The sequence below is a fragment of the Tursiops truncatus genome, chromosome 5 (assembly GCF_011762595.2).
Source record: "Tursiops truncatus isolate mTurTru1 chromosome 5, mTurTru1.mat.Y, whole genome shotgun sequence".
Classification (NCBI taxonomy): Eukaryota; Metazoa; Chordata; class Mammalia; order Artiodactyla; family Delphinidae; genus Tursiops; species Tursiops truncatus.
The window spans coordinates 43,171,758-43,188,767 of NC_047038.1; the positions used below are offsets into that span (position 1 = coordinate 43,171,758).

The following is a 17,010-nucleotide window of genomic DNA, read 5'->3' on the forward strand; positions in this document are numbered from 1 at the left end:
AGGTTTAAATTTGCAGATGGGTTGCTCTTCTTTCGTGGGCTGAAAGAGAAGATGGAAGATGATGGCAGAAACAAAAAGGAAACAATTTAAAAGTCATCACAGTGGAGATGACAGTGAACAGAAAGTTCTGGCAAAAGCGTCACACCACTCGCGGGCTTTAGACGGAGCAACATGAAACAACAAGTGAGGACTTTACCTTCAGAATCAAGACTACATTTTCTGGCTGAGGAAGTCAAAGCCGTCGCAGAGTTTGTGCAAGCAGAGGCAGCGTGCATCAAGAAAACAGAAAACATTACTGGAGTCATTAACCGCAACTGTGACCATTAATATCCCACACAGAGGAGATCAAGGGAGGGGAGGATGACACAAGACCGGAGCATAAAGGGAGCATTTATTAGACAAACAGGGTTTTGGGTACAGTCACGCTCTAGGGCTCACATTTGGATTTACACTGGATTTCTTGAAAGGTTCTTAATCAGTATGCTAATTAGTTATGGACAAGGGGAACCAGAGGGAAAGTTATAAATGCTTAACACACAACCACAACCACATGGTCTCCATGAAACAGAGAATCAGGGGCTGCCTAGAACCCCAGAGCCCAAGGCACCAACTTCCAAGTGTCCTTTTTAAAATGACAGTCTTATGGTATCATTCCCTTGTTTAACAGCATTCCATGGAGTCCCACCATGTTTAATTCAAACTCCTCCACGTGGTCCTATGTTATTTAATGCTGGCTTCACGTCCCCATTCTTCTTGAGCACTCGAGTCCCCAGAAAGCATCATGGTCTCTCTCCCTTTCCTCACTTTGGGCTCCCTCTTGCTTGAACCTTATTCCCACCACTCTTCCGCCGATGAAACTCAAGTCTGAGTTTGGATGTTGCTTTCTCCAGGAAGTCTGTCTTGATAACAACGTCTGGGTTTGCTGTACATCCCTCCTGCATGATGCCATGGAGTCCTACACTTGTTCTTTCACAGTGCTCACCTCATTTGCTCAATTTATAAGACTATCCTTCTTTTTGGAAGAGGGAGGTGACATACGTATGAAGAGGGACAGAGTCATTATTGTTGTTATAGTTGACTTAGAATGTCCTCATGTGGTTAAATAGAATTATGTGGCTCCATGGTGTTCCCCGGATGACGTTTCTCAAATTGTCTGGTCCAGGAAATCCAAGTTTGGAAGCCATTGCCTTAGCTGGTAGATTTTCACAGGTGCGGAAGAACAATGTTTGTGATGGTAATAACCTTTAAAGGCGGCATCATCTGAAATGTTGGGATGGGCAGTTCATGTAACAGGCCCCTGGGGACCCACAGGGCATCTTGAGTGACCCCAGCCTCCTGGGTCCGGGCCCCACGGGCTTGTTACCTCCCAACCTCACCAATCATAAACCCCTCACAGTGTGTGTTAAAAACACTCACTTCAGGCCCCTCCCCTGGAGAAGTGTCAGGGGATTTGGGTAAGACCAGGAATCTGTCTTTAAAACAAGTCCTGTGTCGTGATTATGATTAAGTGCCTCTTCAGTCTTGGTGTATAAATACCTCAACTCTTTCACCTTCCCACGGGCTTATTCCCACACCAGTGTCTTCGGTGTCTAGCACAGCTCCTCTAACAGGATGGAGCTCTGTTGCCCCCAGTGGCGGGTGGCGGAATGATACACCCTCTCCAGGCGGCCCTCCCTCCACTGTGTCACCTCCCACTTCACAGCCAGGGTTCCCTGCACCTCCCAAATAAGTGACTTGCCCTGGAGTCCCTGACTCAGGGTCGGGTCTGCTTCGGGGACTCTGACCAAACACACCCAGCATTTATCTCCCTAAAGCCAATCAGAAAGCTCTCTTCCCAAGGAGCCCTGGCTTCTTTGGTGTCTTTGCTTAACCAAATCCCTCTACCTTGGATAACTGGAAAACATGACCCAATTCCACACCTACGGTAGGATTCCGTTCATTCATGTGGGCCCAGTTCTGGCTCCTTTCTCTACACCAGCTCCACCCAAACGGTTTTTATCCATTTGTAAAGACACCTGAGGTGGAGAGGAGATCAGGAAGTAGGGGGTCCCCCAGCTTACAGGAACTCCAAGTCTAATATCGAGCCAACCATAAAGGACTCGTCCAACCGAGAGTCCTGCCATGGACGGTGGCAGCCAACTCCGGCTCATACTTGTCAGGCTGCTGAGAGTGACCTCAGAGTCTGAGGACCTGGTCCTCTAAGGCTTGGGCCCAGCCTCTCACGCCCAACTCGTTCCTTGCCAGAGCTAACTGGCATTCAGGTGCTAACGGCATGCAAATTTTCAATATAAATATAAAAGCAAAGGTCGTTTTATTCTGCCCAGGGAAGCAGGCACACATGGGCAATCATGTTTGGAAGATATAAATGAAGCCAGTGGCATTGAAGAATGAAAATGCTTTCTGTGGTAGGAGGGAAGGTGTAGGCACTAGTGTGTATCTGGCTCATCCTCTTTTATACACATAAATGGCCTTGAGATGAGGACTTCCTCTTTGGCTTCTGCATTCATTTTTCCCTTAAGTATCATTTTATTGCAAATTGAGAATATGCAGCCACTGTTCCCACCACTGGGCAAGAGTTCACGGCTGTCACACCCGCTGGAGACACTGTCATTCACCTTTGTTGTGCTGGCCATTAAATAAATAAAAGTCCACTGGTACCTTTATTGTTGTCTTGACAACCACCTTTGTACCAGGAAAGGATGGAACGAATCGTCTGACCCTGCAGGACTAATAGCTTGACAAACAGATTCAACTAATTTTTATTATCCTAACATTCAATGCAAAAACATTCGTCTGTTTATTTCATTGGCAGTCGACATTCATCATAGGCCAAAATCGAAATAACACACTCTTCTGTTTAGGTAAGTTAATCTCGTGGATGCAAACAGAGTGAATTAACAGCACCTTAGCCCTCACCCTAACCCTAACCTTGGTATTAAGTAGAGACATGAAAGGTGCCTGGATACTTTCTGACAATACTGTTGTCCACTCATCTGAGTGAGGCCTCCAAGGCCCTCCCCTGATCTGGCCCCAGCTCACCTGTCCTTCCCCTTCCTCTCACCCACCGTCTCCATCCCCGTGCTTCTCCCCTCATACCTCATCCTCTGCTCACGTGGTCCCCACAGCTTGGAACGCCAGCAAAGCCGCCTCCCCACCTGTTCAGCCCTGCTTATCTTTTTAACAACAAGCTCCCACATCACTTCCTTGTGGAAGAGCTCTGGTAAGAATTAATTCTTTTTCTTCTACAAGTATGCATGTGTATGTGAAAAGTACGCATGCCTGCTTCTAGGGACGTTCAAACCATTCCATTTAGTTAAGGGGTTCTCATCCTTTGTCTAAAAAACGTAGCATAAGACTTCCTTTAAGGAAATTTTAGTTTTTCAATAACATACAGCTTGAAAGGCGAATGTTTCTTCAAATGCTACTTTTGAAATTTCTGGTGTAGTTCAAATGGGATTTATAAGGCATTTCAATACTCCATTAGTCAAGAAATGTTACTAAATTCACAGGTAAAACAACTGGTTGTTTAAAGATTTACTTTCAAATCAGCCAAAGTTTTGCTCATATTTATTTTCTGCTAACAAATTCATCCATCAAAATTACCTTCTCATAATCCGTTGACAGGTCAAACTCCTTCTGTACAACTTTTCTTAAAATATCTGGGGGAAAAAAGCCACAAAACAATGGCACGATTACCTTTTCAGTAAAAATATAAAATGCATATTTAGAAAATAAAGGTCTATATGTGCTCACAAATGATTGAACCTCAATAGAGTATTCTTATACTTTTATTCCTCTTTCTTAGCGCAAGTAAATAATTGACCTAATGAGGCTCTAACCAGAAGCAAAGAATGGAGAACAAATATTTTCGACCTACGATTTTGCCAGTGGCAAAATTAGAGGGCTGCCATCTTTAAGAGTTTTCAATTTCTCACAGAACACCTTAATATTTACCAGCAAACTACACACACCTCATTAACAGTCACTAATAAAATGTTACATTGATATTGCTGATTCTTTTTTTGTCAATAAATCGAGTTTAATTAATTATTATTTATTAAATTTCCAACACCGCCCCACCCATATGTTGATTCTGCCTGCTCAGCCGTACAAACTACAAGAGCAGAGCGACAGAAACCATATGGTCTCCAAAGCCTCAAAGCTTTATTATCTGGCCCTTCACAGAAAAAGGCTGCCCTCCTGGTCTATATGAACATGTTGACAGGACACTGAATCACAAGGTTTAAAGTTTTAATGTGACCAGGGCGCATGATTTTTGCTGGTTAATATACGTAAGCCAAGTTGGACTGACAGCACCACTAGCCACAGGAGATAATGAATCTCTAAACTCTAAATGTGATGTTTCTTTTAAGTTGGAAAATGCATTAACATTTGCACGCAGATTAGGAACGTCAGATTTCCTTAGGGAATTGACTCCATTTATCCCTACTGTTTTTTGCCCCATAGCCCATGAAATTGCTTTCTTAATTATTTGGAACCACAAATGCAATTTATTCTTTAATACTTCTACTACATAATATTTTACAAATGCAAGAAATCTTACAATTAACCTAATCCGAGAGCTCTTAACATGAGATGTCCCTCTCCGTTCTCCAAGCAGTGCAAGAAAAACCCAAAATGCTAAGCAAAACTGACTTTTTCTGGGCATGCTCATTTGGGGCATTTTAAAATTCTCACATAGCTCGGGAGCCACCTCGTATCCTGATTCCCCCATCTAGTAATGATATAGCAGAGCTGATGGCCAGATAGGGAGGGTGACTTGTCTAAAATCAGTGATTTGTGAGGCCAGACCCAGGCCCAGGTCTTCCTTCCCCTGGTGCGAGGTCCTTCCCACACTGCACATTGTCTTCTGCCCCAGGAATGAGCTTCTGGAATGCTAGGACTGTATCCCGTATAAGCACTTCCAAAGTATACTACTGGGGGTCGCAAATGAAACCCCACGGTGAACCCTTCTTTAAAGCAAAGACATTCACATGTACAGGCCGGGAAACAAAGCAAGCCACTTCCCCACAGGGTCTTCTGGAAAACAACTTCCCACCTGCATGGAGCAGATAGATACGTGGATCAGACCTGTAAAGGATGTGCTGCAGGAACAGAGATTTTCAAACTGGTAGGGAACCCTGGGAACCCTAGAGTTTCTCCAAGGTACCTTGGGGGCAACCCAGGATCACAGGTGTTCTCCGACCTTGAACCAGTCTCTTTGCTTTAGTCTGCTGCACACACGTAACAGGCGCTGCTCTAGTAGAGCTCTGTGGAGGTGAGCCAATGCCAGAGAACATGGCTTGTGTACCCATGGCAACCTCTGGGAAACAGTGACATTCCTCTCTGTCAAACAGATGCCCCCATCAGTTTGCTTGAAGACCCAGCCCCTCCTGAGTCCTTCTGTGATGCTGGTGGTCCTGGGTGTCCCAGGCATGGTCCCAACTACATCCAACGACAACACTCACTGGCAGGTGATCCCTGTCCTTTGGCTGCCAGCTGGCCCTGACCCTCTGGCGAAGCTGATCCTTGCTGTACTGGCTAAAAACCCATCCCAAGACTTTGGAGCAGAGATGATCTCCCTTCCCGTGGTTTACAGTAGCACTGTCTTACAGAAATCTATCTCAAGCCACATAAGTAATTTCAAATTTTCTAGTAGTTCCATTTAAAAACATGATTAGTTTAAAATTAATTTTAATATGTTTTACTTACTCCGAATATATGCAAAGTAGTATCATTTCAAGGTATCATCAGTGTAAATATTAATGAGCTATTTACAGTCTTATTTTCATACTAAGAGTTCAGAAGCCGGTGTCAATGCCCTTTAGTTCAGACAAGCTACAGTTCAAGTGCTCCATGGACACACGTGGTTAGTGGCTCCCGCACTGGACAGCACAGGCCCAGAGGCGGCAGATAACCCTGCCCACTCTCACCCCGGAGCAATTCCATTTCCCCCAAAGCCTCAAGGCCTCTATCTGTTTCCTTAATGCCCCCTCCTTCCCAGCATCCCCTGTCACAAAAACACAGAATGGGCGTCCTTCACGCTCAGGACCACAATATCCATTTTTCCCTTGGCTTCCCTGTGTATCTCTAATTAAGCGGCTCTTAATCAGGGTGAGTGAACATCACAAATGCCTGTACAGCACAACCTAAGCATCTTTACTTGACAAGCCCCGATATTAACCTTCTGCTGCTCACACCTCATCTGGGAGCCCATGGGACCCCACACTAGGAAATTCTATCTCAGATCTAATAGGTTCACTGCTGGTGAGAACTTTGAATCCATTACGGTCCATCTCAGAAAGCACGTGGAAGAACCGGGGTCTCACTTCTGCCCCACACTTTTTATGGTTCCCAAGTGTCACACTCGTTCTACTGCATCCCAGTCCTTTGCCTTTGTCTTTCCTGGCCAGCTCATAGAAGGCTTCTGGTGGAAACCGTCTCAGCCTCTGGGTCGCCTGCATCCTCATGGTGGAGGGGGCCGTGGACAGGATGTGACCACTGGTTGGCTTGCGAGCTGGACCCAGGCACTCAGAAGCTGCTCACCCCTCCCCTGCCCGTGGAACATCCGTTCTGCCCACCCATCCCACACTATGACTGGGTTCAAGGATGCAATCTTGAGAGAGTAATGTGTAGTTGAGACCATCTGAATGGGCTACATAACTGAATCTAGTTGAGACCACTACATAAACTTTTAAGATTCAGGCAGGTGGGTGCGGAGATCTACTCATCTTGCAGCTGCTCAAGACAAGCCTCGTAAGTAAGTTTCTTCCTTCTTAAACCTGCCACCGTCCCATCTGGAGGGCTCCGCCTCTTTCTCAGTCCCTCCTTGCCCCCAAGTTTCAGATATCACTTGGGTCCCTCCTAAGGCTGCGAAGCAATCCCTCAGCAAGTTCCAGGGCTCCAGAGCTGTCTGTGGTACGGATGCTGCACAAACACAATACTTCTTTACCAAAAAAAAAAAAAGGAAAAAGAAAAAATGCTGCTTCCACTCCATAGATCAGACAGGACCCCTGAGTACTGTGACTAGTTCCTCGTATTGCCTGGTGGGTATTAGCCATCAGCACGCAGGTGGCACAGAGCCCCGAACAGAGAACACGCAAACTGGAAACCTCGGCTCAGCCTTGGTGCTCACCAAAGATGACCGTACCGTGACCAACACCAGCTCTGAGAGCTTCCAAACGAACAGATTCTACCCTAACATTCTCCATTGTGTCTACCTGCTTCTTCTCAGCCCTGAAGGCGTGCACAGCTCAAAGCAGGTTGTAAAATGATGTCATGATGGCAGTGGGTTCTGTTTGTTGCACGAATCCTGGTGACTTAAACCTGACCTAGTCTTCGGGTCATTCAACAATATTCAACCACCATGTTAAGCGCCTACAGGGTGCCAGGTGCTGTGATCATGAAAGAAAGGAGTAAGACCTCTTGCTTGAGAAACCACGGTCTTCTCCTGCCCTCCATGAGACTTCAGTGTGGACAATAGTGACCCCTTTGTCCTTCCAGAACTGAGGGAGGATCTGCTGAGATGGGGCCTGAAAGGCACCGAGCACTGGATTGGACAGCTCCAGGAGGCCGGTGAGTTCTCCTTGCCCTGAGCTCGGAGGGTGGTCCGGCCACCTTTTTCATGCCCTGCTCCATTTCTCACTGTATCTTTCCATGCTCTGTTCCATAACATAATAGTTGCCTCTTAAGGTACAGCAGTGGGAGGGAAATATGTAAGCAGGCAGATGAGAAAGTTATTTTCATGGCAGAAGACTGTTTCTCAGCATCTGACTCTGTGGGTCTTCCTGGAATGACAGGGACTGTCTGTCAGCCTCTCTGTGCTCAGCCCCTAGACCTTACAGTGTCTTCTTATCTGGGACTTACTTTAAATTTCATGTGATGATGGAAATTAAGAAATGTTGCAGCAAGAGCGAATTCTGACCCCTTGGTTATACCACCAGGTTACAAAGTAGTTTGGTTTTGTTTTTGGTTCTTCGTGTGTGTGTGTGTGTGTGTGTGTGTGTGTGTGTAACTTCTCTATGAGTTTTTTGATGTCTGAAGCTACACAAGCAACATAAAATAAGAAAAGTGCCTTGTGCAGGATCCATCTATAACAGACTCATCTTCCTCATCTTCGACAAGCTATTTGTTCCTAACTGGTTTCTTTTAATACATATGTAGGTTCTGAACCAAGCCAGGCAAAGTGCAAGTTCACTTTTGGAATGTTCTCTCATAAAATGGATAGAGAACTTAAAAACCCCAGTTGTTGGCAGGTGATTTATCAGATCTGTGACAAATTTAAGTGCTCCTGGAAAGATTTTGCTGATAATATCTATTTGACAACTCAATTAAGTTAGGTCTCTTAATTAAAAAATGTACCACGGGCTTCTCTGGTGGCGCAGTGGTTAAGAATCTGCCTGCCAGTGCAGGGGACACGGCTTTGATCCCTAGTCCGGGAAGATCCACCTGATGCAGAGCAACTAAGCCTGTGTGCCACAACTACCGAGCCTGCGCTCTAGAGCCCATGCTCCACAACTACTGAAGCCCACGCACCTAGAGCCCGTGCTCCGCAACAAGAGAAGCCACCGCAACGAGAAGCCCACGCACTGCAACTAAGAGTAGCCCCCGTTCACTGCAACTAGAGAGGGTCCACGTGCAGTGAAGAAGACCCAACACAGCCAAAAAAAAATGTATCACACCTTTCATCTTCTAAATTGTGTTCCTGCCATTTACTGGGGACAGAATCTCCCCAAAGTGCGAAACTATATTAAAAAGTATTTTTGATAAAGATATTTTTATTTCTGATATAAAATAGGCATTTAGTATGTTGTAAATCACTCTACTATATGTAAAACAATATTATTATAATGCAGTTCTTGCTAAAATATTATGTAATGTTAATTTTGTTCATAGTTGTTAATTTTTCTGCCAAAAGTATTCGAATTTTAGGTTGGTTTGTTTTAAAAGGCTTTAGAAAAACCTTTTAGTCAAGTCTTATATTCAGGTTATTTTAATTTCTACCTGATGTTTTCTAGTTTCTTTGACCAGATGCAACACTATAGGATTATTAACATTAAACCTAAAATTAAGTTATAGACTTAGAAGTATTATGGTGTAAGCATTAAAATTAGAGAGTAAAATGTTCAGAACAGGTTTTTCTATATGAACAAATGTTAGAAGGTGAATCACTATTTTTTCCTAAATGTCAGGTTAAATTTGTTATTGTACTTAGAACTCTTATTAATAAAAAATTACCCACACACAGAGTTAGCCCTCTTGGACACTTAAAGTGTTTACCTGGAAATGTGATTAACTAAGAGCATAAATAGTGTTAAGTGTCCCCCTGTGGAGATGCCCACAGTGTCCCCCATTGACCCCCAGTGGCACTCTTTTATACTCACAGGGTCTGGGGGTCTCTGTACTAAGAATGACTTAATCTGTTAATTTGTGCATTAAATCAACACTGGTCAAAGTGAAAGAGATTATTCACATTTTTACTAAAGCTATTAGTTTTATAAGTAGAATAAAACAATATTCAAGTTCAATTTAAAGTCCTACCAACACTGGGCTTCTAAATACATAACTTTAGTAAATTAAACATTACTTAAAACATAACTTTAATTGTTTCTTTCCAGGCACAAAAGACTTCCGTCTACACCAAATTCCTGAGAGGATGAGGGGCAGGTAGGCAAACCAAGTGGAATGCCTGACAAGTCCTGATAAAACACAAACTTAGACAGTTTGAAAAGTGTGAACTTCTTGGATGTGCTGGCATGACACCGGGTGTGGAAGAGCTAGTGGCATTTTGACCTGAGAAGGGCGTTTAGGGCAGTGCTCAGTATGTTACACTAACCTGAAAATGTTGGCGTCTGTCCTTCACCTCCACCCTTGTACCGCACACGCTTCACTGCTCTGCCCTCTCCAGTTCTTCAGCCTGTGGCACCAAATGAGTGCTCAGCAGAACCACGTGTGGCCTCGGTTTCCTTGGCCCACGGCTTCATTCCCCAGCCCCCCTGCAGTTAGGTGGGGCCCCGTGACTTGAGTTCTGGCCAGTGGAATGTGGGTAGACAGGTGTGCACATCACTTCCACTCCTGGCCTTTACAGCCTCCTGTAAGACCCTTGATGGTCGCTCACTTGACCCATCTACCTATCACCCACTGGAGGAGCCAGTGGTGAAATCCAAAGCCCAATAGGATGACGGAACCATTACAGAGTGCCCAGCCCTCACTACTCCATCACTTCTACATTGGACTGAGCTGTTAGAAATGTTTTTCACCGAAATTTGGGCTTGTTTGTTATAGCAAATGGTGTCACTTACCCTAACTAAAAAAGCCTTAGCCAGTTAAGACCCCCAACATTTTCCATTGCAAGCCTCCTCTACAAATAGCCTAGCCTGCTAGCTTTGACCAAACAAAGGCAAACTCACTTTTCTCGGGAGCAAGTATACACATAAATAACATAGCAGACTAAGACTTACTGAAGCCAACAGGATGGCACTAACATAAACCAGGATTTTAAAAGACATCTTCATTCAAAGATCAGAATTTCTCTATTCATGATCCAGCAATCCCACTCCTGGGCATATATCCGGAGAAAAGTATAATTTAAAAAGATACATGCACCCCAGTGTTCATTGCAGCACTGTTTACAGTAGCCAATACATGGAAACAACCTACATGTCCATCGACAGATGAACGGAGAAAGAAGATGTGGTAGATATATACAACAGAATATCACTCAGCCACAAAAGAGAATGAAATAATGCCATTTACAGCAACATAGGTGGACCTAGAGATGATCATACTAAGTGAGGTAAGTCAAAGACAAAAATCGTATGATATCGCTTATATGTGGAATCAGAAAAAAAAGATACAAATGAACTTATTGACAAAACAGAAATAGACCCACAGATATAGAAAACAAATTTATGGTTACTGAAAAGGAAGAGGGGGGAGGGATAAATTAGGAGGATGGGATTAACATATATACACAACTCTATACAAAATAGATAACCACAAGGACCTACTGTATAGCACAGGGAACTGTACTCAATATTTTGTAATATCTATAAGGGAAAAGAATCTGAAAAACAATATATATGTTCAGATATATATATATATATATATATATAACATGACATTGTAAATCAATTATACTTCAATTTAAAAAATTATTTTTTTAAAAGAATTTCTGTATTCATAAAAGGATGCATAAAATGGCATTTGAACCCAGAAAAATCACTACAAAATGCAATGCAATATAGCTCAGATAAACACCCTTGCTGCCTGCTCTTCATCCATGGGTCTATAAAGCCTTGGTAGTCATTAATAGGCTTGGCTGATAGGTTCATAAGCCTTTCAAAAGCTTCACTACCAACTGAATTTTCCTCATCTACAAAACATATGTTCATAATCAGTTTAAACCACGAATTCAAGCATGTCTCTAGTGCTAAACTATTTACATAAACTACTCTCAGGGAAACGTGCATCAGATAAGGAGTTAAGACTAAGTGGATGTAAGATCTCGGTACCCTCTCCAAGAGTTATGTGCACAGGGTGGCTGGTAAAATGGGTTGTGAGCACCAGCTAACAGGTCCAGGCTGTTCTTTCTGGAGGAGACTGCAGATTTAAATCAACATGCAGGGCCTTCCTGGTGGCACAGTGGTTAAGAATCCGCCTGCCAATGCAGGGGACACGGGTTTGAGCCCTGGTCCGGGAAGATCCCACATGCCGCAGAGCAACTAAGCCCGTGCGCCACAACTACTGAGTCTGCGCTCTAGAGCCTGCGAGCCACAACTACTGAGCCCGCATGCTACAAGTACTGAAAACCACCCGCCTAGAGCCCGTGCTCCGCAACAAGAGGAGCCACCGCAATGAGAAGTGCACGCACCGCAACAAAGAGTAGCCCCGCTCGCCGCAACTAGAGAAAGCCCGCGCACCGCAACAAAGAGTAGCCCCCGCTCGCCGCAACTAGAGAAAGCCCACGCACAGAAACAAAGACCCAGCATGGCCAAAATAAATAAATAAAATAAATTTAAAAAATAAATCAAGATGCAAAGGTAGTTGGTGAAAATGTACATTTACATAATTTGTATGTGGTCCCTAGAACTTTCACCAGAGCCCCATGTGGAAGAGATCTTATGTTGGATTACAGACAGAGGTATTCCACTGCAGTTGGTTGAAGCTTGTCTCCTCTCTTTGATCTAGGTTTTCTGTGGATTGTTTTTATGCTTTAGAGCTTCCTGATTCTGATTTCTAAAATGAAATTTGATTCTTCTCTTGACAGGAAAATCTCACTAATTCAAACAAATTAAGAAACTTCTGGTTATTTGGATAATTTGACTCAGTTTACCTTTTAATCAAGAAAAATGTTTAAGGAGCCAACTCATTGCATGGAAAATGTTTAAATATACATTGCATTAGCATAGTAGGTGTGATCTGTTCTGATAGCTGACAGGTTAGTGGAAAAATAAAAAGAAGAGACTCATGCCTTAGACATTTTATTTTAACTTAAAGTATATAAATACAAATATGTTTGACCATCATTTGATGCAAAGCCGAGGTCCTTTATTGGATATCAGTCCACTGGCTCGAATGGAGGTGAGTTAAGATAGCATACAAGGTAAAAAAAAAAAAACAAAAACCCACAAAAAAGCTCCTCACTTATTTAGAGGCAGACTTGTGTCAACCATCCCATCACCAAGCCACAAGATTAGGGTAGATGAAAATGGCCACATGGGCTCACAGAGGGACACTGTCTACACAGAACGCGGTTACTTCAGAGAAAGAACTTGATGATCATAAACTCTGCCTCAGGAAAAATGGAAGGACCTTGCTTATTTGATTCTTCAGTGGTTGGAATGGGGAGAGGGCTAGAATTTTCTCCAGCTACACACGACTCACCACCCTCATCCCCAAACTTTCGGAATAACTGCCTCTGTCAGTCAGGTTCTCTGAAGAAACAGAACCAGTAAGTGGTGAGATAGAGACAGAGATAGAGATAGAGACAGAGATAGAGAAAGAGATAGAAGAGATGGAGACAGAGATAGAGACAGAGACAGAGCTAGAGCTACAGCTAGAGATAGAGATGGAGAGGGAAAGAGAGAAGGAGAGAGACTGATTTTAAGGAACTGCGGGCACTAGCAAGTTGGAAATCTCAGGGCAGGTTGGAAACTCAGGCAGGAGTTGACGTCACAGTCCTGAAGCTGAATTTCTTCTTCCTGTGGAAATCTGGTTTTGCTCTGAAGACCTTTCAGCTGATTGCATGAGGGCCACCCACATTATTGAGGGTAATCCCCTACACTGAAAGGGTTCACATGTAGGTGTGAACCACATCTACAAAGCACCTTCACAGCAACACCTAGATGAGCATTTCATCAAAGCACTGGCTACCACAGCCTGGCCAAGTGGGCACAGAAGACTAACCATGACTCAGCCACGCCAGCTATATTCCCCCATAGAATGGGTATGCCCCGTAGTTGTGCTGGAGCAGAGCGCATCTGAGCGGCCCTGTCACCACCATTAATGGCATGGCAACTCCTGACAGCCTGAGCCCCCAGCCAAGTCATCGGGGTCCAGTTAATTCGAGGACGGGAGATCACACGTCGTCTCTGAGGACAACCGACCTTGAATGATGGCCCTGAACAACCTCCCAAATCAACTTATGTTCGGTGTGTGCAAAACTAAAAGGCAAATCAATATATGCCTTTTGCAAAGATTTCCATCAAAAACGACAGAACTAAATTGGTTTGTCACGCGCAAGGTTAAGTGTTGCTTCTCTGAAGAATGTAGTTTAGCAAGCCCATCTTCGAGCCGCCTGGTTTGGTTAAATATGTTCGCTGTCCTTTGACATTGGAATGAATGGTACCCACCCGCTCCTTGGCTCATATCTTCCTTTGGCTGGTGTGGGTGAGGATGTGGGGACCCAAACGATGCAACTGCCTCAGGTCCTGGAGTTCACCATATCCTTCTGGAGCGGCTGCAATGAGTCTGTCCAAATTTAGTACTTGAAAGAATGCTTTTTTTTTTTGCGATACGCGGGCCTCTCACGGTTGTGGCCTCTCCCTTTGAGGAGCACAGGCTCTGGACGCACAGGCTCAGCGGCCATGGCCCACGGGCCCAGCTGCTCCGCGACATGTGGGATCTTCCCAGACCGGGGCACGAACCTGTGTCCCCTGCATCAGCAGGCGGACTCTCAAACACTGCACCACCAGGGAAGCCCGAGAGAATGCATTTTAACAACCCCTTCAGGTAGCCACAGTCCTGTACCTTTCAGTTTCACGGAGCTCTACCTTCTGCTGCTCAACTCCTCCATGAACATGACTAAACCCTTTGGTTTGGTTTTTTATAAAGGGATGGATGCTTCAGACATTTGGAAGCCAAGCTGGCTTTATTAGAACTTATCAAAAGTATGCTCCCTGCCTCCAAGTATATAATCAAGTATTCCAGAGGGCGAGCCCCCTTTCCCGTATTTAAAATACAATTCGATCACCCTTGGTGCGGTTTTGCCCTTCATTTCAGCTGTCAGCACGTGACTGTGCAGTCCTCCTTTAATTGATTGGAGCAGCTTCCCTGCAGGACTGACACACATCGGCTTGCATGAGAATTCATGATGGCACTCACTCGCTCTTCCAGAAAAGAGCTCAGAAAAATGCTGCACAGGAAGCAATTCTTGGAAAAGCATCTGGGACCAGTCTGGCCCTTGCAGCCTTCCGCCGGCCACATGTTCACACAGATCCGTGCCGGGGGATTCTGTTTCCCTGTTAGGCCACATGCAGCCAAGCCCGTGACTGGGCAGGCTGGCCCTTAAATCATGTCAAGTGCTTTTAGAGGAAGCAGGCTCTCACGTTGCACAGGAGCAGGGAGACCTCTGGGGGCTCCTGAAGCTCGGAATCCTTGACCAAGACGCAAGTCGGATAAAGGCTCAGGGCCCTGTGGCCTCCCTGACGATGGGACGGGGCTGGGAGGGGGCCGCTGGGCCTGAGAGTAAGATGGTCCAGCAGCTGTGTTGCCACCACTGTTAAATCCAGGCAGGCAACATGGCCAAGGTACCTGTGGAGTCCCGGAGTTCGTTTCCTCCCCTAAGATGTTCCTGGAAAGCGTCATTTGTCTCTGCTGTTCATTTAAGGAACACTGGCCTTGAGGATGTTTGAATCGCATTTTTTGGTCTGCACCAAGGTGCACATGATCGCACAGACACTCCCATGAGAATGGGAATCAACACCACCCCACTTTGTTCCGTCATGTGACAACAGAAGTCTCAGCTATTGACCATGGCCTCCCCCAAACAAGGGGCAGAGAATGGAACTAGGAGCAGAGTGGAGGGGGATTTTTTTTCCTGTATATACTTTGATCTCACTTGAATTTTTAAGAGAATATTAAAAAAATTTAAACAAATTTCTTTCATTGACATACTCTTCCACCCCTTTCCCAACACTCTCCTCACCAAAAAAAACGCAAAAAGACAGAACCTGTAATACTATAAGTTAAAAATTCTAGTTCCTGGGCTTCCCTGCTGGCGCAGTGGTTGAGAGTCTGCCTGCCGATGCAGGGGACACGGGTTTGTGCTCCGGTCCGGGAAGATCCCACATGCTGCGGAGCGGCTGGGCCCGTGAGCCATGGCCGCTGAGCCTGCACGTCCGGAGCCTGTGCTCCGCAACGGGAGAGGCCACAACAGTGAGAGGCCCACATACCGCAAAAACAAAAAAAACAAAACAAACAAACAAAAAACCCTCCTATCCTTGTCACTAAATACCTACAACTCATCACCCACTTGTGACCTTGAATGATCCACTGGCTTACATGTCCCCTGGACTATTTATTCTCTATAAATGCATTTTGTCTCCTCTACTGGAGATTGTTAAAGTAGGAAATGTTCTCTCTCCCATGTAAATCTCATAATTCCTAACCCAGTGTTATGCATCTGTGACAGGTGTTCAGTAAAACTTGCATGCCCTAAACAAGACACCTAAATCAGATCTAATAAACTAACTTCTTCTAGGCAAGAACATTTTCCTTGAAAAAAAATCTAGAAATACAATCATGGCACTATTCTTAAGAAGTTTTGTTACATTTTGTTTTAAGAAAATCCTCCTCCTACACTGTTGGTGGGAATGTAAACAGGTACAACCACTGTGGAGGTACCTTAAAAAACTAAAAATAGAACTACCATATGATCCAGCTATTGGGATGTATCTGGAGAAAACCATAATTTGAAAAGATACATGCACCCCAATGTTCACTGCAGCACTATTTACAATAGCTAAGACATGGAAGCAACCTAAATGTCCATTGACAGAGGAATGGATAAAGAAGATGTGGTACATATATACAATGGAATATTATGCAATCATAAAAAAGAATGAAATAATGCCATTTGCAGCAACATGGATGGATCCAGAGATTATCATACTAAGTGAGGTAAGTCAGAAAGAGAAAGACAAATGCCATATGAGATCACTTATATGTGGAATCTAAAAAAAAATGATACAAATGAACTTCTTCACAAAACAGAAACACACTCACAGACTTCAAAAACAAACATGGTTACCGAAGGGGAACGGTGAGGGGAGGGATAAGTTAGGAATTTGCGATTAACATATACACACTACTATATATAAAATATATAATCAACAAGGAACTACTGTATAGCACAGGGAAATCTTCTCAATATTCTGTTACAGAACCTATATGAGAAAAGAATCTGAAAAAGAATGGATATATGTATATGTATAACTGAATCACTTTGCTGTACACCTGAAACTAAGACAACATTGTAACTTAACTATACTACAATATAAAATAAAAATTAAATTTTAAAAAAAGTAAATCATTAAAAAAAAATAAAATCCTGCATGTCTTTCACCTCACCTTCTTTTTTTTTTTTTTTTTTTTTTTGCGGTAGGTGGGTCTCTCACTGTTGTGGCCTCTCCTGTTCCGGAGCACAGGCTCCGGACGCGCAGGCTCAGCGGCCATGGCTCACGGGCCCAGCCGCTCCGCGGCATGTGGGATCTTCCCGGACCGGGGCAC

At 44.3% G+C, this 17,010-nt stretch overlaps 1 protein-coding gene across 4 annotated transcripts in view; it reads right to left on the minus strand.

Annotated features, from left to right (window-relative positions):
- Positions 1-17,010, minus strand: part of PROM1 (prominin 1) — a 94,718-nt gene that overhangs the window by 53,847 nt on the left and 23,861 nt on the right. For 3 of the 4 annotated variants that reach the window (XM_073805087.1, XM_073805086.1, XM_033856880.2), the window contains exon 3: positions 3,604-3,659. In XM_073805087.1, the coding sequence (XP_073661188.1) occupies positions 3,604-3,659 (56 nt within the window). Of the gene's footprint in view, positions 1-196; positions 224-3,603; positions 3,660-17,010 lie in introns of all 4 variants that reach the window. The other variant, XM_073805088.1, reaches the window with a different exon arrangement.